The sequence below is a fragment of the Talpa europaea genome (assembly GCF_964194135.1).
Source record: "Talpa europaea genome assembly, chromosome: 2".
NCBI classification, from domain to species: Eukaryota; Metazoa; Chordata; class Mammalia; order Eulipotyphla; family Talpidae; genus Talpa; species Talpa europaea.
The window spans coordinates 25,684,575-25,706,946 of NC_140068.1; the positions used below are offsets into that span (position 1 = coordinate 25,684,575).

Genomic DNA, 22,372 nt, shown 5'->3' on the forward strand with positions numbered 1-22,372 from the left:
TCCACTCCTGGGCAAATGACAAACAAATCTTACACAGGTATCTAGGGGAACCTGCAGAATTTATGTGGTGTTTAAGGAACTAAAGTCAACCTTGGTAACTTGCAATGGGAGAGGGTAAATGGTATGTTGGGTACATGCCAAAAAGTACTACATAGTAGACAGAAGCATAGGAATAGATGCACACAAAGCAATGCATACAAGGATCTTAAAAACCATGCAGTTAAAAAGAAAGAAAAAATTTCTCTATGTGTATATATATATATATATGCATATACACAAATATTCATATATAAATACACATATATTTTTGTAAAAATTTTACATAAAAGACCTTCATATTTTGGCAATCACTCTCCTTCTTTGCAACATTTTCCTCACTTGCCTTATCAGGACACAACAATCACCTGACTTTCCTCCCCACATTCCTGACCACTCATTCCAAGTCTTCATTTTTTTCCTCCTTCATTTCCCTGGTCCTTTTACATTGGTGTACCCTAATTACATTGCTTTAAATCCCACATGTGATGTTGATAACCACCACATGGTGTGTCTACCCCTCTAAAGTAAGCCACCACAGGTCTTCCCCTCTAAAGTAAGCCTCGCATATACAACTACCTTAACTTTTGATCTAGTAGAAAATCTCAAATTTAACATATCCCCAAATAGCTCCTGATTATTGTCCCTAAACCTTCTACAGTCTTCCTCAACTCGATTATAGAAATTCCTTATTCTCAGAAGTTCATGCCAAAAATTCTTGAGGTCATTCCTGAGTCTTCTCTTTATCACTCCATATCCAATCTGTCAGTTGTGTGTATCTATTATATCCAAAGACTCCTGAATACAAATACTTCTCACCAGTTACAACACTACCACTCTAGTTTAAGACATAAAGCTTACTGGTAACGCAATTATTTCCTAATTGGTCTCGCTACTACTGATTTCATTCTGTCAATTATTTCTAACACAGCAGCCTGTATGATTGTGCTGAAAAGCAAACTATAGCATGGTATTCCTCTGCTAAAAAGTTCCAATCACTTCCTATCACACTCAGTATAAAAGCCAAAGGCCATATTTTGACCTCCCAATCTGGCTGTGATCTGGCTCCTCTCGGGTTGATCTCACTTTATGACTACCCTCCCCTAGTCCTCTTAGTTCTACTTCACTGACTTTCTTGTTATTCTTTAAATGGAACATAACAGACAAGTTTCTTCCTAGGTTTGCACTTGGGATTTCCTCACGCTTGGACTATTCTTCCCCAAAGTATCAGTTTCACCCTTATATCCTTCAACTCTACTCAAAAATTATTTTACACACATACACCCTACCCCACCTTACCCAAGATTTCATATTCCCCTTTGCAGTTTTATTTATTCCTCCACATATTTGTTACAGATACATCTCCATGACGAGGCAGCAGCATATTCTTACCCCCACTTACAAGCTACCTTGGGTTTACAATCCGTTTGTCATAAACTGGACTTCCTGAGTGATGTGTTACTGGTTACTAGGGGCAGAGCTGAATGACTAGGTGGATCTATATAACACGGAAGGAAGGAAAGCCAGCTCTTTTGCTTCTGTAGCTCTGACTTGAGCCCCTGTAGTGCTGGGAGAGGAAACTCATGGAAGGAGAGACACGCAAAGATGCTTGGAAAAGATATTGGAAAATTCACATGGCTGAGAGACATGTGGGGAGGCTGTTCCCAGCCCCTTGGCAGAGACAATGGCAATCATTACCTTGACTTCACATTGGGCTATGTGGTACATTTTGAATTTTGGATTGTTCCTTCTGTTCCAGTTCTCTGGGATTTTCCAAACCCCTTTCTTGTGGGTCTTTGCCAGAAGGTACCTTAGATTGGTGGCACAAGTTTTCATGCCTCAGCAGCCCTGCTTTGGATGGAGTCTATCTGACTGGGCATTTGCCATGAAGGGTTGGGAAATTTTTGCATTTCTATTAGGCATATCCTTCTCTTTCCCTCTCTCTCCCCCATCACTTTTATTAAATATCTATAATGCTAAGGAGTACACTTCCTTTGGCTTTGTGTATAGATCACTTTTAGAGCATGGGTCTTTAACCGTTGGGATCCCTGGGCACCCCTCAGTTGGATGCCTATATGTACATATATATGTGTTTATGTATAGGCTTATATATGTGGCCTGTTTTTATTTTTATTATCTATCTTCCATGCCAGTTTTTGTCTATTTTCTTCACTGCTAACAAGGAAGTATTCCTAGTAATTAGAACAGTATCTAGAATGTAGTCAGTATTCAATTGTTGACAATAAGTAAAATGTGTGTACATAAAGCAGTAAATTTGTTAAGAACACATAGAAGCTCAAACTTTAAAACTCCAAAAACATATTGTCTACAGAAAGTGGCTTAGCTAGAGCAGAGAATAATGAAAATTGTTCAGGGTTGGGGACTAGGCAACAGTTGAGATGGAAGAAGGGATGAATATGTTAAGGATATAGGCAAACAGGGACTAGAGTTAAATGTTCATGCCCTGGATGGGTAGGGTAAGGGAGAGATACCAAATGAGAGCTGATGGACTGATATGAAAGGATGAGATTAAGGAACAGCAGCTCTGGGAAGCCAGCCAGTTAGTGGACTATGGAAAGGGAGTAAAAGAGCTGAATAATCAGAGCTTTTATTCAGAGATTAGTACACACATTATCACAACTAATTTAGGTGATTTGTGGGATAAAGTAACTAAGAAATGATTTGTACACTATTCTAATATACTACCTGTATACACTGACATCAGCATAATATCATCAAAATGGCCCACCAACATTTTAGATCTAGGACTGGCACTGTTCAGAAATACAACAGTTAAGTGACCAAGAAAAGAGTAATTTTCCAGCTAATGCCCACCTTTTCAATGTTCCCACGTTACACAAGGGGTTCTCAGTGTTGATTCATTCTTAAGCGAAAACATAATTAGAATATTGTCAGTTAACCTCACTAAGAGCTTCCCTAATGAAGAGGCAATAAGACTTTCCCCACCAAAGTCAGAAGTTAATCAGTCAAATTAAAAAGGGGGGATCAATTATCACACTTCCCCTTAGTAAAATACAAAAAAAATACATACCAAGGTTATAAAAAAAGTGTTTTTTATGTAATCACTTGTAAATGGTTTATTTACTATTCATACAGATTAGACACACATAAGAGATACAAGGTGTTTTGTATTAGGAGGCCAGTATCTCTTAGTATCAAAGGGATGCTTTTATTCTATACAACATTTCAAAAATGTGGCACTGCTTACCCAAGAAAGAGTTAGATTTCAGAACTAGAGCAATACTAATGTGATATCAGGGTACAGGAGTGGTGACAGGTGGCAGGGAATAGAAGAACAAAGATTTAAGCCAAGTTTTTCATTAAATCTCAGTGATTAGACTCTGGGTTCCAGTGCCAAAGTCCTCTACTGAAAACGCAAATGAGAAAGGAAATAACTGGAATCATATGTATCTCAAAGGAGCAAAGGGGTGAGAGCAAAGAGTAAAGTCTAGAAATGATACTGATAATGCACACTACAGGCATGGGCCCCCATAAGTGGGGTGTGGAAGAGAAGCCCAGTTGGAGAGAGCTCCTTGTAATAGAGAGAGCACACGTTTTAAAAGGTCAAGGTCAGAAGAAAGTTTCATAGAAAACACTGAGGGACATACCTTGCTCTTGAGGTTTCCTGAGTCCAAGCCCCAGGCCTAATCCAAGTGTCACAATCACCAACAGAGCAAGAAGAACCTATTTAAAAAGGGAAACGTGACCTTGGGAATTTTTTGTAGGAATATGCAAAGATACACATAACTACCCTCCCTCCATGAAACCCTAATTACAGTGATACCAGACCCCACAATGATAGAAATGTGTAATTCTAATGCCTATAAATAAAAAAGGCTTGGGAAGAATTTTAAATGCCATTTATTATAGATCTTCAAATTAAAATACATTAGACCCCGTGAGTTTAACCCCAAATTCAGTTAAGATGAGAATAAAATCTTGGGAACCATTTGCCATTGCTCTTTTCTTTCTTAACTAGACACAAATTTGGAGACTATTTAAAAAGGTATTCCAAAACTGAAATCATTAACTACCACATTTCTAGAAAGAAGGATTTCTCCCCTACTTTTTCCATCAGAAGATAATAAGAATAGTTAACATAAATAAAAATATAGTATCCAAATAATTTACTGGCAAGTGATCTGTTCTGATCTACAGCCCAAATAAATGAGTTTAAGGTAACTTAGAAGCTCTGTGACTAAAGACTGAGTGTGCGTGTCAAACATTATCACTACTGCTGACAAAGTTCTTACCTGTAGTAAACTTTATGCTAACACTAGAATTAAACTGTGATATATTTAAAGAGAATTCTTCCTGCTCACCTCTTTGCCCTTCCACCAAGTCCAATGATAAAGGTGTTAGAAGACAGGGCTTTAATAATGTATATTGTCATGAAGAAAGAATAAATTGGAGCAGATTACACAAATTACTTAGGAAAGCACTTTACAAATCCAATAACTTGGTATAGTCAAAAAGCAATCACTTTCATAAAGGAAATAAAAAAATCAAAATGAGCTTAATGAAGAACTACATAAACTACAACCTTTTCTTTTCATTCTGAAAATCAATTGTAAAATTAAAATATCTAACTTAAATATCTAACTTATATTAAAATATCTAACAAAAGAAGTGTGCACAGGCAATTAAAAACATACTAACACATGAGGAAAATAGCTCCTCATATGAAGTTTCAAATTTAGTTCAAGGGTTGGCAACTTCCCAGCAGGTATTCATTCCTTAGAAAGTAAACTTAACTTTATTAAATAACATCATTAGCTCTTAGTCCCTTTTTGTGGTGGCCAAGACTGGGATTACTACAAAGTTAAAAAACATGGGGAAAGTCTCGTATGGTAAATCTTTTGTATCCGAGATTTGCAAATTGGTATACTGGTCCTTTTGCCATTCAAACTTGTGAGAAAAATAAACATTTGTTGTCTTTAGGATGCTTTAATTTACTCCAAATTTATAATTCTGAATAAACTTCTTGGTATTGAGGTGTATATATATATCTTAAACATTTTTATACTATGTACAAAATAGAGAGGGGAGAATTTTGGATTCCAAAATCATCAAGAACCCAATATTTGGCTTTAGCTTGGGGCATAACGAGTGCTAGTAAACAGCAGATCACTTTTGCATTTTAAAATAAAATTTGGAAACATTAGGATACCTTTGTTAAAATATTGAGCTTCTTTATTATATGCACTAATAAAACACAAACAAAATATAAAGGAAAGAAATGAAGCACAAATTTTACTCCCAAGGTTACAGTTCCTGAATTGGTTAGATAGGATAATAAATGGCATAAGAGCTAAAAGAAGGCTCCAAAGTTTCCAGAATAAATAAAATAGCTAAAGGATTTATTTGTTATACTCTTGGAACTCAACATTTATACACACAGTTTTATTTATATCTCAATGTGGAGAGACAGAGAGAATGGTGGTGATGTTACTTAAGGTGGAAATTAAAGAGAAAACTGCAGCAGGATATATGTGAGAGATTATGTGGTCAATTTTGGCTTGAGGTGCTAGGTAAGGAGCCAGCAAGCAGATAAATATTTGAAATGATGAGACAGAAACTCAGCAAGAGGTCAGAGCTACTAGTTTACTTGGTTGGGAAGATGACATTAAAAATCATGAGAGATTGCAAGATTGACTACAGAAAGGACCTTGAGGTAGAGTTTGGAGAAACATTTGTATGTGATATGCATTAGGAAGATAAATCAGCCAAGAATGTAGAGAAGGGGAACTTATCAATGCCATCATGAAAGCAAGGGGAGAGAGCAATTCAAAATGAGAAAATACTCAACTTATATCTATGAAGACTGTAGAAGAGCAGGAAAGTAGAACTGACTTTTAAGAGGTGATTCAGTGCAGTCAGAACAAATCTAGAGAGAAAGCAGTGGTTGGGTAAGAAAACCAACAAACTGGATAGAGTTCCCTTTCAAAGGCTGATGGCAGAGGGGAAAGAGCAACAAGATCAAGGAAAGCTATTTTTTCAGAAGAGGGAAAATCTAACCATAAAAAAGAACAAAAAAGAGAAAGTAAACAGAAGAGACTGTGAGAATAAAGTAAAATAAAATAAAATCAGTAGTCTAACAGAATAGAAGAGACTGATTTTAATTTTTCACTTTCTGGTCTCACAACATTCATGCAATAAAAAGGTGGCTTTTAAGGTAATCATAATCTTGCTAAAATCAATGCTGCAAAGTGTCTTGCCACAGATCCTGACATTTTAGATTGATCAAATATTCATTTGTTACTCAAATTTCTTGACAGTAAAAAAATATGATTAAAAACACTAACTGCATTAGAGTCAGAAGGTATAAAAGAGTAAATTGACTAAAATGTTACATTTAAATAGCGACACAAACAAATGCAAATGAAGTAAAATATTTAAACTTGGTCACAAAGTTAGAAAGACTGAAATGAAAAATGGTACTTACAATACAAATTATTTTATATTTCTTAACAGTGTTCTTTCTGAAAGCTTCTTCTGTTGATGAAGTCAGCATAGGATCCATTGTTGTGTTAGCTGCATAAACCTGTTTTACCAGACGATAGCAGTACTCCTTCCTTTTTCTAGTCCAGCAAAGAGAAACTACCAGCTAGATCGCTGTGACTGAATTTTAAATGTGGGAAGATTACAGCCTTTTAGTGATTGGAGGGTTTTGAGAGAGAAGAAAAAAATAATGACAATAGTGCCAAGAGATAAAGTCCATTTTCAGTTCATTATAGATTACTCTTCTTGTTTTCCTTATAGTTTACACTAAATACTAATCAAAATATTTGTAACAGGAGTATTTTAAAAATCAAATTTTATTACAATCTTATCATTTATTTTCTTTAAAAATAACCCAAAACAACAGGCTTCATTATGGAAATTCCAGGGAGTTTCACAGTGCTATAAACTTCATGTTACAGTTTAAAAGCAAAACATGGACTTTAGCCATGCAGGAATTTTGCAACTCTGTTGGATCTATAAAAACTACTTAATTCTGTGATAAATATATCCTTCATTGTAGTGTTTACAATTTGATGTGCTGCTATACACATTATCTCATGTCAAACCTAGCAAAATCCCTTACAAGCACTTTACCCCTACAGTATAAATAAGTGAAGTAAAGTTCTGATTATTTCAATTATGTAACTTTCTTGACCCAAATCACATATTTATAGATGCCAGATAATAGAACATGAACGCAAGTCTTTTGATTTCTCAAATCCAAGGCAATATTCACAAATCAGTTAAATTTGCTCTTTTCTTATTTCTATAGATTAAGGAATCTTCCTACAGGTTTTTCACGCTGAGAAGGGGCAGACAGGTACATGATAAAAGATGTTAATTAACAGTGTGGCCAAGGGGCCTCCCTGCTGGTGTTAGAGGGCAGCAGGACTTGAGACAAAGATTACACTGCGAGTCCTGCAGACCTAGTGCGCTTATGGTGACCAAAGCAAGGAAAGTTACTTTGGGCTGATCAACCACAGGTGTAACTTGGAAACTACATTGGGTGCCAAACTGTTATAGGGCAGCCCCGATATAAAATGGGTGGCCTGACTGTGGGTCCTTACCCACACTTCAAAGGGCCTTAATACTCTGCTGCAGGCACACACAAAAGGTTAATAAAAGATTTATTCACAAGGGAAGGGGAAATGAGGAAATGTACAACTCAGGGAGAAGAGTGGGAGATAAAGTCTTAAATGTGTCCTACCCGATCCGCCGATCTGGAATCCCAAATGGCACTCTGAGAGCTGGCTGCAAGCGAGGGACCCCAAGGCCCACCTGTCTGTTTTTTATACCAAACCTGCCTGCTTAACTCCACCCTCAGGTCCCAGCAACCTTCCCTTTGGTGGTGATGGGATTTGTCTATTCCAATGTCTTGATGGCTTTGGTTTGGAGTGGGGGTGCAGTCCACAAAGCCTGTATGGAATTAGCTCAGGACATCCTTTCCCCCTAACAGTGGCACAAGGGGTTAAGCACCTCACTATGAAGCAATCAGCAGCCTCTGCAGCATGAGTTCAAGCCCTGGCTGGCCAGGGAGCTACCCACATGGCTCAGCAGACCTCTCCTGACTCTCCCGCTGCTCCCCTCAACAGTGTGTACTTCGGTCAATCTGCCTGTTCTGTTCCCCACTATGTCTCTGGTGAATCCTCTCACTCCCTGCATCTCTGGCCTGTACCCCAGCTCCAATATGCATAAATAAATAAAAATCTTAAAAAAAAACAACAACAGGGCCTCCCCGGTGGCGCAGCGGTTGAGCACTGGGTTGCGAAGCTGCCCATGGCCTCTGCGGCACTGGTTCGATCCCCGGCTGCTCCCTGGCCACCAGAGGAGGGTCCCACATGGCGCGCAGACCTCTCCTGCCGCCCGCTGCTCCCCTCAGCAGTGTACTTCTGTCCTTCTGCCTGCTCTGCTCCCTACTCTGGCTCTGGTGAATTCTCTCACCCTCCTGCGCTTCTGACTGTACCCAGTGCTTGTATAAACAAACAAACAAATAAATTAATAAATAAATAAATCATGCCTCTATTAAAAAAAAACAAAACAAAAACAACAACAACAACAAAACAGTGTGGCCATAAAGTTATATTTAAGTCCAGCTGAAAATGCTGATTTTAAGCTTCTAATTTATTTTTTTTTATTTATTTATTTTTTTTTTATAGAGGCATGTTTTATTTATTTGTTTGTTTTGTTTGTTTGTTTATACATGCACTGGGTACAGTCAGAAGCGCGGGAGGGTGAGAGAATTCACCAGAGCCAGAGCGGGGAGCAGAGCAGGCAGAAGGACCGAAGTACACTGCTGAGGGGAGCAGCGGGCGGCAGGAGAGGTCTGCGCGCCATGTGGGACCCTCCTCCGGTGGCCGAGGAGCAGCCGGGGATCGAACCGGTGCCAAAGAGGCCGCGGGCAGCTTCGCAACCCAGCGCTCAACCGCTGCGCCACCGGGGAGGCCCTTAAGCTTCTAATTTAAATGACAGTAAGCCACTAATTCGCAAATCGTGAATCCATGAAATATTAACTTCCTCGATCTAATAAAGCTTGAGAACTCTCTTCTAATACAAAGATTGCAAAAATCCTATGGACTGTGGTACACTCCTTGCAAAACACTAAACTATTCCTATCCTGAAAGCAGTGAAAAGAAATAGGAAAGGAATCTATCTTAATAAACAGTGACTCATATGTTTAGAATATAGTGATAATCATGTCTAAATCCCTTTTTCTGTTATTGGAGTCCACTTCCTTAAAGAAACATCTGGTGGTATGAAAGCCACATTTTCTTCTATGGCTTTGAAGGATTGTGCTATTCCTTACTATCACTCTGTCAGTCTAGTATACCCCCATTTCACTGGTTCCATCTACGGGTCTGACCACCAGAAGCATGGACATTAGATAATGAACAGAATTAGTTTTAGAACCAGAAGTTGCTGCACATATGTTCCAGGATCCTGCAGACTTCTTACCCTGTACCACAAAAGACTACCAAGTCTTAGCAAATCAGAAATGATAAAAACTTCTTTGATGAACTTTGGTGAGTGGTTGTCAGCACTGGATAAAATTGGAAAATCCCAAAATAGTTTTTTCTTTTCATTTTAATATTTTTTTTTTTTAAAGATTTATTTATTTATTTATACAAGCACTGGGTACAGTCAGAAGCGCGGGAGGGTGAGAGAATTCACCAGAGCCAGAGCGGGGAGCAGAACAGGCAGAGGGACCGAGGTACACTGCTGAGGGGAGCAGCAGGTGGCAGGAGAGGTCTGCGCGCCATGTGGGACCCTCCTCCTGTGGCCGGGGAGCAGCCGGGGATCGAACCGGCACTGCAGAGGCTGCGGGCAGCTTCGCAACCCAGCGCTCAACCGCTGCGCCACCGGGGAGGCCCTCATTTTAATATTTTTAATTCCAAAGCCCAGGCTGCAGAATTGTAATTCAGTTGAATTACAATCTCCTAATATTTCACCTGAGGTAACAGTATTTTTTATTTTTTTTTTTATATTTAAGGAGCCGGTTTATTTAAAAAAGGGATAGGACAGTAAAAGACACTTGTATAGACACAAGCAGGCAGGAAGAGCTGCCCTGAAAGGAAAAGGTTCGCTGAGAGAGGCCTGCATGGTTGCAGGTGGGCGGCCTAAGGAGAGCTGCCTCTACTGAGGGAGGTCAGTGAAGAGAAGTCCCAGCATGGTACAGGTCATGGGCACGCAGGAAGGCTGCTGCCCTGCAGAGGAAAGAGTTGGTGAAAAGAAGCACTTGCATAGTCACAGGTGGGCAGACAGAGTACTGCCAACAGTATTTTTTAAATATCCCTCCAAGCAATTTCCTTTAAGAATTAAATTTACTTTTAGTTAAATTCAGAATTCTCTTCCTCATTCACCGGGATTCTAACAAAATTTACATATTTTATAGATAAAGGGCTTGATCACACACCTTGGCTAGTGTTATCTCAAAAGTGAGATTCCATCCTGGTCTTCAGACTCCCATTTCAGGGTGTTTTCAATGCTCTGGTACCATACTGTATATAAAAATGGAATATCAGGGCCTCCCTGGTGGCGCAGGCGGTTGAGTGCAGCGCTGTGAAGCTGTCCACAGTTGTCTGCAGCCTCTGCAGTGCGGGTTAGATCCCGGGCACGAGGTTCCTCTCCTGTCTCGACCGCTGCTCCACTCAACAGTGTATTTCATCAGTCTGCCTGTTCTGTTCCCCACTCTGTCTCTGGTGAATCCTCTCACCCTCCCGCACCTCTGGCCTGTACCCCAGTTCTTGTATAAATAAATAAATCTTAAAAAAAAATAATAAAGGGCCTCCCCGGTGGTGCAGTGGTTGAGCGCTGGGTTGTGAAGCTGCCCGCAGCCTCTGCAGTGCCGGTTCAATCCCCGGCTGCTCCCGGCCACCGGAGGAGGGTCCCATATGGCGCACAGACCTCTCCTGCCGCCCGCTGCTCCCCTCAGCAGTGTACTTTGGTCCTTCTGCCTGTTCTGCTCCCCGCTCTGGCTCTGGTGAATCCTCTCACCTTCCCGTGCTTCTGACTTAAAAAAAAAAAAAAAAAAGAAAGATCAAGTCTGTAACAAAATTTCTTTCTAAATTAGGAGATTTCATAGGGGATCAAGAAAAAATAACAACAACAACAACAAAAACCCAGAACAAAACAAAACAAAAATAAACTGACAACTAGGCTATAGTTCCCAGTTAGACAACACTATTCTTGGATATTGCTTTTGTTGTAGAGCAACCCTGATACAAAACGGGGTGCCTGACTGTGGGTCCTCACCCGTGCGCTTAAAAGGACTTATCAATGCTCTACTGCAGGCACACGCGAAAGGTTAATAAAAGGTTTATTTACAAGGGAAGGGGAAATGAGGAAATGTACAGCTCAGGGAGAAAAGTGGGAGACAAAGTTTTAAATGAGTCCTACCCGATCCGCCGATCAGGAATCCCAAAATGGCACTTTGAGAGCTGGCCGCGAGCCAGGAGCCGTGAAGCCAGGAGGCGAGTGATAGCGAGCCTCCCAAGGCCCACATGTTTGGTTTTTATATCCAACCTGGCTGCCCAACTCCACCCTCAGGTCCCAGCCACCCTCCCTTTGGTGGTGATGGGATTTGTCTTTCCCAATGTCTTGATGGCTTTGGTCTGGAGTGGGGGTGGGGTCCACAAAGCCTGTATGAGATTAGTCAGGACATCATTTCCCCCTAACAATTTGACTCATCTCTGACCTCTGACCTCTCCTCCTAATTTGGAATTCTAGGATATAATCGATGCACTTGGTTTCTGACCATCTTGATTTTTAATTTCTTTTCTTGATAATCCTGTAATAATTCATGTATCTCAACTCCCTAGTGATTTTGTTATTCCAGCTGCACTTTTAGGCTCTGTTTCCTGGTATTCTCCAAGGTGTCACTTCATTCTATTCCAGCTTATGTACCAGGGTTCCACTGGCTCTGGCTCTATATTTTTAATATGTGGCTTTCTACCCCCCACACTGCCAGAACTTTCTCTTCTCTTCTACCAGCCACCCTGTTTTCCACCTTCTCTCAACATTAATCACACAGAAAAAAATAATCTAATAAGGGAGTCAGGTGTTGTTGATAAAGTCTTATGTCTGTCATTTACAAGCTTTTGACATTGAAGTCTACATTTGAAAGGTGATCTCAGATTATCTTTAAATGACAACATTTGGGGTATTGTAATGGAGAAAGATCTTAGTTTTTTTAATTCCTGAGGAGAGTGAAGCTCAAATAATCTTGCTGGTGCACAGACAGGCAGGCATAGCGGAGATGGCCCAGTCTCTAGTTAGGTTTTCTACTATAGCAGTTTTCCTAAATGAACACTAAATCCCAACCTCTTCTGAGTCTAAGAAACATTCTTAACAGTTCACCTGGCCATTAGATACAGAATAAACCCACATCTTGGGCCTCCCCTGGTGGCTCAGCGGTTGAGCTCTGGGTTGCGATGCTGCGGGCAGCCTCTGCAGCACCAGTTCGATCCCCGGCCACCAGCGAGGATCCCACACACACAAAAAAAGAATAAACCCACACCTTCCATGCAGCTTAGTCTTTGGAACAGACTAATCACATCATCTAGATTAAAACCTACACTTTCTAAGTTACTTGAACCTTGGAAGTATAGCTCGATATTCTTTTCCCCTTCAACCTTAGAACAAACTGCACATTTTGGGTTCAGAAAGCCTCACTCTGCCTATTCTAATGCTTAATGGTCTAGAACACCTGTGCTATTTGTGCTACTGGTATGTCCCCAACCAACCATTTCTTACATTCCACAAAGGCCCCTGTGTTCACAGAATTCTAGCAACTTTTATAAAGTCACAGGAAACCCAACCATCCTGGGAAAACCCTGGAGTCCTCCCAACATCAATCTCCTTATGTCATGAACTTGTGTTAAGTTTCATAAACCTGCCCTTCCTGGTTCTAGCACTAGAGCTTGGGAGGTAGATAAGTCAGACTGGAAGGTTCCAGAGAAACTAGACACAGTGGGGAATAGTGGAGGGTGGACTAAAGGTGAGTCAGATACTAAGCTCAGGTTCAGCAACAGGAAGTCATCCATCAAGACAGGGAGACCTCAAATAATAGTGCAGAAATGGGTGGGCAGGTGGCCAACATCAGGAGGAAAAGGCAGAAAAAAATCTACAGCAAGATTGACAAGCAAGACAAACTAGGCAGATGCTAATCCTTAATAAGTATTAACCAGTATTGGAGCTGAGTCTAGGACCAGTCATCAATGGTCCCCAATTGGTGCTAGCAATGCGAAATCAGGGCCAAGAGGCAACAGTATACATGCAGAGACAATGCAAAAATCTCAGCATGGAATACTGGACCCAAGTTCTTATGACTAAAATATGTTGTATTACTAGACATCCAAACTATAACTATAATAAGGCAGAATCAGTGCTAGTGGAGAGGAATCAGTATTTTGCATATCTATGTATGCAAAAAGACATTTTCCAAGATGAAATGCAACCTCATTACAAATCAGCACAGATTAATATGTATTATCAGTCTGGAGGTAGAGAACAGTAATTTTGAACCTCAGTTAAACAAAATATTTCCTAACCCCAGAAGAAAAAGCATTCCATTTTTCTCATTAATATTATCCTCCCCAAATACCCTATTACTACATTTTTAATTGAATCAATAAAATTTGTATAACTTTGTTTCCTATTATGTAAGTACACATACCTTGATTTTGTGTACAGGCCAACATAAAATCATTGGTTTTGCCTCTTGGCCCACAAAACTTAAGATATCTATTTTCTGGTTTTTTACAGTATTACAGAACCCTGACTGACACTTATATGCTTCTAAGTTGCAAAGGTTGGCATCAATCTACTCAGTCAGAAAAAAGAACCAAAACTATTACCTCTAAATGATTCAGAAAATAATGTCTCCTGTGGCATTACAATTATTTTCTACCTAATACTCAACATTTCATAGGTTATCTGTCCTGAAGGACTGCTTCTCATACTTTGCATAGAAATCTGCCCTACCAGTGTTAGAATTCTCCCTGGTTCATTTCAAAACTCAGATTAATTTTTATTTCTAAAATTTTTCAAAGCATTAGTGGGCTCTTATTTTTTAGTTTTCTCAAACGGGCCTTGTTCATGACTAAAATTTCCAGAAGAGACCTCCTAAAACCAGAGTGCCGGGCCTCCCCGGTGGCGCAGCGGTGGAGCGCTGGGTTGCGAAGCTGCCCGCGGCCTCTGCGGCACCGGTTCGATCCCCGGCTGCTCCCCGGCCACCGGAGGAGGGTCCCACATGGTGCGCAGACCTCTCCTGCCGCCCGCTGCTCCCCTCAGCAGTGTACTTCGGCCCTTCTGCCTGCTCTGCTCCCCGCTCTGGCTCTGGTGAATTCTCTCACCCTCCCGCGCCTCTGACTGTGCCCAGTGCATGTATAAACAAAACAAAAACAAACAAGCAAACAAATAAAGAAAAACATGCCTCTATTAAAAAAAAAAAAAATCTTTAAAAAAAAAAAAAAAAAACCAGAGTGCCACCTTACCAACTGAGTTCCCCAAGCCTTGGAGAGCTGTTCTGCAAGTTTTCACCTCTGAAGGTACAGGCCCTGTGTTAGCTCTACTTCTCTGAAACCTGGAAGGAATTCATTTATTTCCCCAAAACCTGGAATCCCATATCAATTCCATGAGGGTGGGGACTAGGTTAGTTTGGGCTTGCTTCTAGTTCTATTATCTAACACAATGACCAGGAAGACATTCAATGAACACTTTCTGAATAAATTATTGAATGGATTTAGAAATAATATCGGTGGTCTAAGTTCAACTTCTAAATGTCTAGTGAACCAAATTGTTATTAATTATGACCACCTCACTAGGTATAACTCTGTATGTGATCCAAATCTTTCTCAATATCTAGCATTTCAGAAATAGCTATTACCTGAAAGGAAGCCTTGTCCATAAACCAAAGAGGCTTTATTGAATCCAGAAATAAATAACAGTACCACCAAGCCCCAGGTTTAATGCCAAGTATGTTCATTGTTAGCAGGCAGAATTACTATGGGGATTACATTATTACACAATTATTTCAAGTGCAGGAATGTTCAATTTCTGTATCTACTATAGAGACTTCAATCTGGTAGAAGAAACAGACATGTCTAACTATAACATAGTAGTTGAGGAAGTACCATAGAAATAAAGAAGGAACTAATAAACTTTTCTAAGGGGACTCAGAATGGTACTTACGTTAGTTTGCTAAGACTGCCATAAACACAGTACCCCAGAACTGGTGACTTAAATAACAGAAATGTATATTCTCATAATTCTGGAGACTAGAGATCAAGGTACTGGCAGAATAGCTTTCTTCTAAGGCCTCTGTCATTGACTCGCAGGTGGCCACCTTCTCCTTTGTCTTTGCAGTCTTCTCCATGTGTGTACTTCTGTGGTGTCTCTGTCTGTGTCCTGACCTTTTCAGTTAAAAGAACACCAGTCATATTGGGTTAGGGCTCACTCTAATGACCTCATGTTGAATTAATTGCCTCTTTAAGGGTCTATTTCCAAATAAAGTCATTTTCTGAGGTACTAGGAACATGAATTTTGAAGGAAAAAAAATCAGCCCATAATAGTTCCTTAAGAGATAACATTGCTGATAAGACGTAGCTCAAGCACTACTGCTGAAGTACTCCCATCACCCATACTAGTTGTGCTTACGACAGTCTTAACCAATGGTTCATGCACTTGCATGGATAGGCTTTAAGGGAAGGACTGTGAGCCACTTGAAATTATGCATACTTTATTTGTGTGTGTGTGTGCGTGTGTATACATGCATATATGTATGTATTCATTTTATATAGTTTATATCAGAGTTTCCAAGGCAAAAAGCTAAATCATCTAAGAAACAATGTGTTTAAGAATACAGCATTACCTGAATAGCATATCTACATAAAATAACATCTATTTACCTGAATATTATCATGAGAGATGAGACAAATCCAAACTGATGGACTTTCTGTAAAACATCTGGCCTGGAATCTTCATACATGTCACTATTAAGAAAAATGGGATCAGAAAAGAAAATGGGATTAGAGAAAGGATTAGGGAACTGTCCCCATTATAGGAGACTACAGAAACTGAATTGCTGCCGACCTGCGCAGTGTCAGATTAGCAAGGCTGACCCAGGGATGAGAGACTGAGCTAGGCGGTCAAGGATTTGGCGCAGAAATGACAGACAGACACACTTCAAGAGTGAAGATCTGAATGTAATGTGCTGTAAATCATCTTACACTTTTATACCTTTTTAAAACAATGGATGATTTCATACAAGTTATTTTTCTCAGCATGAGAAGTTTAGTCATACAAAAGACATTTACTTTATCATTCAGGTACATGTGATCAATGTTCCATGGCATGGAACGCTAAACAATTGCAAGGTTCCAATTACAGGAATCTATTTCTGCACAATTCTTGTTGATTACACAAAACAGCATTTCTTAAGTTGTTTTTCTTATTTCTTTCCCAATACCACTAATAATCAGAAAGTATTAATATTAAACTACTGTTATATTTTACATTTAGTGATCACGAACAATATTGTTTCTATGTAAGTATTTAATTTTTGTGGTTTTGACTCATGTGAGAAGCATTATTCCGAAACTACTTTTACCACACACTATTTTCTTCATCATGCATTTCCTGAAACTGATTTTACACATATATAGAAAAAGTAAAGTAGGTAAGAAAAGAGTATAATTATAGACTGGTTGCTATGATACTTCTTGTGCAGGAACAATGACCAACTGGTTAATAGTTAAACCAATTTGTTGGTGACTCCATCAGGCTTGCTTGTAGGCGACGTTCTGCAGCAGCCATGTTCTCAGCCAAAAGAAGGGGTTTTTTACTGCGGGCTTAATGCCTGGATTAGGTTTACAGGCCTTTAGCCATTTGTCTAATTTGAATGCCACAGATTATTAATATGAAGCACCTCGGGGACTGCGCCTGTCTTAGGTCGTCAGGAGTCGCAGACATACGGCTGGCCAGTACCTTCTTTAGTCTGCCCCCGATCTTACCCGTCATTGACTGTCCAGTCCAGCGCACAGGGGAAGGGGGTCTTATTCACTCGGATGACTATGTGTCTGAGTGAAAGCCTCCCTTTTTGCAGTAAGCTCACTGGCGTTCAGCGGCAGAGGCTGCCGCACTGAATGACCAATTGCAATGCAAAATCCTCGTTGTACCATGAATGGAAGAAAAAACAAGATCATTGAAGACTGTTTTTGGAACTAAAATGTGAATATGGATGTATTTTAAATAATGGTAAAGCATTTATGTTAAATTTCCTGAGTATTGTAATTGGACCTTGGTTATGAAAGCCAGGTCCTACATACCTGACTTTCAGAAGGCACATGACTAATTATTTAGGGGTGAAGTTAGGATACCTGTGAATATCTCTTAAATCATTCACACAAATTATAGGAAATTGATAGAGAAGCACAGAATGAGGAGAGCAAGAGACAGCAGAAATAGCAAATGTAAAAATGTTTAAAAATGTAAAAATACTTTAAAATAATGTCATGTGGGGGTTGTAAAATTCTTGTAATTTTTCTTTAAAAGTGTTCAAAATAAGGGCCTCCCCAGTGGCGCAGCGGTTGAGCGCTGGGTTGCGAAGCTGCCCGCAGCCTCTGCGATGCCGGTTCGATCCCCGGCTGCTCCCCGGCCACCCGAGGAGGGTCCCACCTGGCGCGCAGACCTCTCCTGCCACCTGCTGCTCCCCTCAGCAGTGTACTTCTTCAGACTCCCTGCTCTGTTCTCCCCTCTGGCTCTGGTGAATTCTCTCACCCTCCCATGCTTCTGACTGTGCCCAGTGCTTGTATAAATAATAAATAAATTAAAAAAAAAGTGTTCAAAATAAAATATATAAATAAAATAAAGATATATATAAACGTTTTCAAAAAAACATTAATAGGAAACGATTAATGTACCCCTATGTTCATAGCAGCATTATTTGCAATAGTCAAATCATGGAATCACCCTAAATGCCCATCACCAGACAAGTGGATAAATAATTGTGGAATGTATACTCAATGGAATACAACACAGCTGTTAAAGAGATGAAATAGTGCCTTTTGGAACAAAATGGATGAATCTTGAGGAGATTATATTAGGTGAAATAAGTAGGAAAGTAAAAGGCAATTACTGAATGGTCTCACTCATTTGTGTAATATAAATAACCAAAGAAAACAAAGTGGCAAAATTATAAGAATAATTCTTAGACTCTATGAAAAATACACTGTTTACCAGAGGAGATGGGAGAGAGAGGAAGAGGTAGGGGAGGGACAGGGTGATAACCCTGGAGAGTTGGTAGAGGGTAAACCATGCACACATATAAAAGGGTGAAGTTGTACTCCCCAAATAATATAATTTTGTGAACAAGCAGCAAATCAGTAAACCTTAAAAAAAAACATAAAAACAAATCACATTAAGAAACCATGCATCACCCACAAGGAAATTTTAAAAACTAATAATTATATATTTATGCAAAATAAACAATTTTACTTTTTTCCTTAAAAAAATAGTCCTTCTGGGCCTCCCCCTTGGCGCAGCGAGTTGAGCTCTGTGCTGTGAAGCTGTCCGCAGCCTCTGCAGCGCACGTTCGATTCCTGGCGGGCCAGGGAGAAACCCACATGGTACAGCGGACCTCTCCTCCCTCTCCCGCTTCACCCCTCAGCAGTGTCTTCGGTCTGCCTAACTGTTCTGCTCCCTGCTCTTGTCTCTGGTGAATTCTCTTACCCTCCTGTGCCTCTGACCGTACCCCAGTTCTTGTATAAATAAATCTTTAAAAAAAAAAAATAGTCCTGGGCCTCCCCTGGTGGCGCAGCGGTTGAGCGCTGGGCTGTGAAGCTGCCCGCAGCCTCTGCAGCGCCGGTTCGATCCCCGGCCCCTGGCGAGGGTCCCACATGGCACGCAGACCTCTCCTGCCGCCCGCTGCTCCCCTCAGCAGTGTACTTCGGTCCTTCTGCCTGCTCTGCTCCCCGCTCTGGCTCTGATGAATTCTCTCACCCTCCCTCGCTTCTGACTGTACCCAGTGCTTGTATAAACAAACAAACAAACAAACAAAACAAATAAACAAATAAATAAATAAAAATACATGCCTCTTTAAAAAAAATAAAAAAAAATAAAAAAAGTTTTGCATTCTTAATAACATCGTGATCACTGTTGGTATGAGTGAAGTACTATTTGAATCAAAAATCCAAAGTAAATGATCCTGGTCAATGAGGTTTTGTATAGTAAAATAAGATTATAGGTATCAGAATTCTTCAGTCCATAAAATTTATATAATATGATTAAAAGAATAATAAAGTTGGAGTAAAAAGTATTCTTTTTAAAGATTTATTTATTTATACAAGAACTGGGGTACAGGCCAGATGTGCAGGAGGGTGAGAGGATTCACCAGAGACAGAGCGGGGAACAGAACAGACACACTGACGAAATACACTGCTGAGGGGAGCAGCGGGCATCACAGAAGAGGTCTGCTGTGCCATGTGGGACCCTCTCCGGCCAGCAGGGATTGAACTTGTGCTGCAGAGGCTGTGGACAGCTTCACAGCGCTGTGCTCAACCGCCTGCACCACCAGGGGAGGCCCTAAAAAAGTATTTTTTACTCCATCTTTACAAAGAAGGAAGGAGGGCCTCCCCGGTGGCCCAGCAGGTTGAGCGCAGCGCTGTGAAGCTCTCTGCAGATTCTGCAGCTCAGCTAATCCCCAGCCGGCCAGGGAGAAACCCACATGGTGCAGCAGACCTCTTCTTTCTCGCCCGCTGCTCCCCTCAGCAGTGTCTTCCATCTGTTCGCCTGTTCTGCTCCCTGCTCTGTCCCCGGTGAATTCTCTCACCCTCTTGTGCCTCTGACTGTACCCTGGTTCTTGTATAAATAAATCAATCTTTAAAAAAGAAAAAAAAGAAAGAAAGAAAGGGAAAAAAAAGAAAAGACAAAGAAGGAAGGGGAAAAAAAAAAGGACCTGAATTAAAGAAATTTAAATGTGAATCTGTAGGATTTCAAATCAGAAAGTTCCATAATAATGGACTTTTGGAAGAATTTCCTTCATTTAGAGTATGGAATAGCACAGAGTGGGACGAGATGGAGGCAGAGAGGCCAGTAGGTGAGGCTGTCACACCCACTTGTGAGAGGGGACAAGGTGGGTAGAGGCAGTGGAAGTAAGTACTGGGTTTGAGAAATACAATGGCAGTACATGTGAGTTTATGGAATTCCTCTGAACCCAGGTGAGGAGGTAGTGAGGACTAATAACATTAGAGAGCAGGGCACATGGATGGAGACTAGGTTTCTGGAAAATTATGTTGTTTTGGTACTAATGGTTATTTATGGAATACATATACTGAAATAATATTCTAAGAAATGTCTTTCTCTTTTCTCAAATATTACTTTATAATGAATAATACTACAAGTCAAATAATCTCTCCAATTCCTCTCAGGTAAACAGTATTGATACTTAGGAGCATGTATTTGCTATAACAAATTGCAACGAATATAGTGACTTGAAACAACACAAGTTTGTTGTTTTACATTTCTGTTGGTAACAAATCCATACAGATCTCAGGGGGCTAAAATCAAGATGTCAGCAGGGTTAGGTTCCTTTCTGGAGGCAATAAGCAGAGTCTGGTTCACTGCATTTTCCAACTTCTGAAAGCCACTCCATTCCTTAGCTAGTGACTCTCTTCCAACTTCTAAACCATTCTTTCCATCTTTGACAATTCTTCCCGGGCAGATCTATGTCCTCTGACTCTTCAGCCTTTCTCTTCCACTTTTGATTACATTTGGGCCTATGCAAATAATCCAGAGTTACCTTATTTTCAGGTAGCTAATTAGCCATCTTAATTCCATCTGCAACTTTAATTCACTTTGCCATGTAATCTAATGTATTTTCAGGTTCTGGATATTATGACATGAATATCTTGGAGGAGGCCATTACTCTACCTACCATAGACAAAGATACTTGTATACTTTCTCCATGTGCATTCAAACATACACCTATATAAAGACACAGTGGTTGATATCTTCTCTTTCTCCCTCCGCTTCTCCTTAAGTCCTTTCTTCTCATCCTTTCTCCTTCTCTCCTCCCTCTCCCCTTCCCTCCCTTCTTCTCTGCTACATCTTTCCCTCCCTTCCTAACAAGTGGAATTGTGGCCTGTATAGATAGAGAGGAAAAGTCCAAAGACCACCCTCATTCTAATACCAATTTGGGGGTCACCAAGATAGCCTTTAGGTTTGATATTTCCTAGGAGAACTCATACAATACTCATGGTTTATAATGCTTTTTTTTTAAGTTTTTTTTTTTTATACAAGAACTGAGGTACAGAGGCATGGGAGGGTGAGAGAATTCATCAGAGACGGAGTGGGGAGCAGAACAGGCAGACGGACCAAAGACACTGCTGAGGGGAGCAGCGGGCGAGGCAGGAGAGGTCTGCTGCACCGTGTGGGTTTCTCCCTGGCCGGCCAGGAATTGAACCCATGCTACAGAGGCTGCGGACAGCTTCACAGTGTTGCTCTCAACCTGCTGCGCCACTGGGAGGTCCTTATAATGTATCATAGCTAAAAAATACAGATTAAAATCAGCCATGAGGAAGATGACATCGAGCAGATCCAGGACTAGCACTAAGCACAGAGCTTCCCTCTCCTGTCCCCTTGGAGCTGTGAGCAGCATGACTTTCCTGGCATCCATATGTGAAACATACCTACTGTGTTGCCAGCCAAGGGTGCTCAATTGTGCTGTGGTGTCCAGAGATTTTACTGGGGCATGGTTGACCACCAACATAGCTAATCTCAATCTCCAGCCTCTCCAGACATGCCCTAAACTTCCCCACCTCAAATCACATTATTCGAATACCTGGGATGACCAAATACCCCAGGCAAACCAGATTACTCCTTCAGGCATAAGATTCCAGAAGCTCAAAATAACCCTTCAGAAGTGAAGGGCAAAAGTTAAGCCCTTTTCAGCTCATTCCCCAGAACTGGTTCAAATTTGACTTCCTCAAAACCCACTGCTCCTATGCTGAACTGGCACAACATGCTATTTTAAGCTTTTTTACTTAAAGAGTATTGTCTTACCATTTTTGAAAGTATCTTAATTTTACATAAAGTATATATATATATATATATAAAAACAATACAATGCTAACAGTAGTAATTTATACCAAAAAGTTTTACTTTCATATTTAAATAACTTGCATAACAATATAATGTATTTGTGTGAGGTAGAAAAATGAGTCAGTATCTTAACTTACAACTTACTGGAAATATCAGAAATATCCAATAACTCCTACAGTGTAACAGAAATTCTTCAAGATTTCAATCAGTTATTTGT

General features: G+C 40.3%; 1 protein-coding gene across 1 annotated transcript in view; it reads right to left on the bottom strand.

Moving 5' to 3' along the window:
* The window catches only part of ENPP3 (ectonucleotide pyrophosphatase/phosphodiesterase 3), a gene marked incomplete at its 3' end in the record, with an annotated part of 74,855 nt that extends 68,204 nt beyond the window's left edge, over nucleotides 1–6,651 (bottom strand). The window contains exons 1-2 of the mRNA XM_084228812.1: nucleotides 6,503–6,651; nucleotides 3,666–3,741 (exon numbers count right to left, since the gene is read on the bottom strand). Of these exons, the coding sequence (XP_084084938.1) occupies nucleotides 3,666–3,741; nucleotides 6,503–6,580 (154 nt within the window). The 5' untranslated portion in view covers nucleotides 6,581–6,651. The remainder of the gene's footprint in view (nucleotides 1–3,665; nucleotides 3,742–6,502) is intronic.
* Between the last annotated feature and the right edge of the window lie 15,721 nt (nucleotides 6,652–22,372).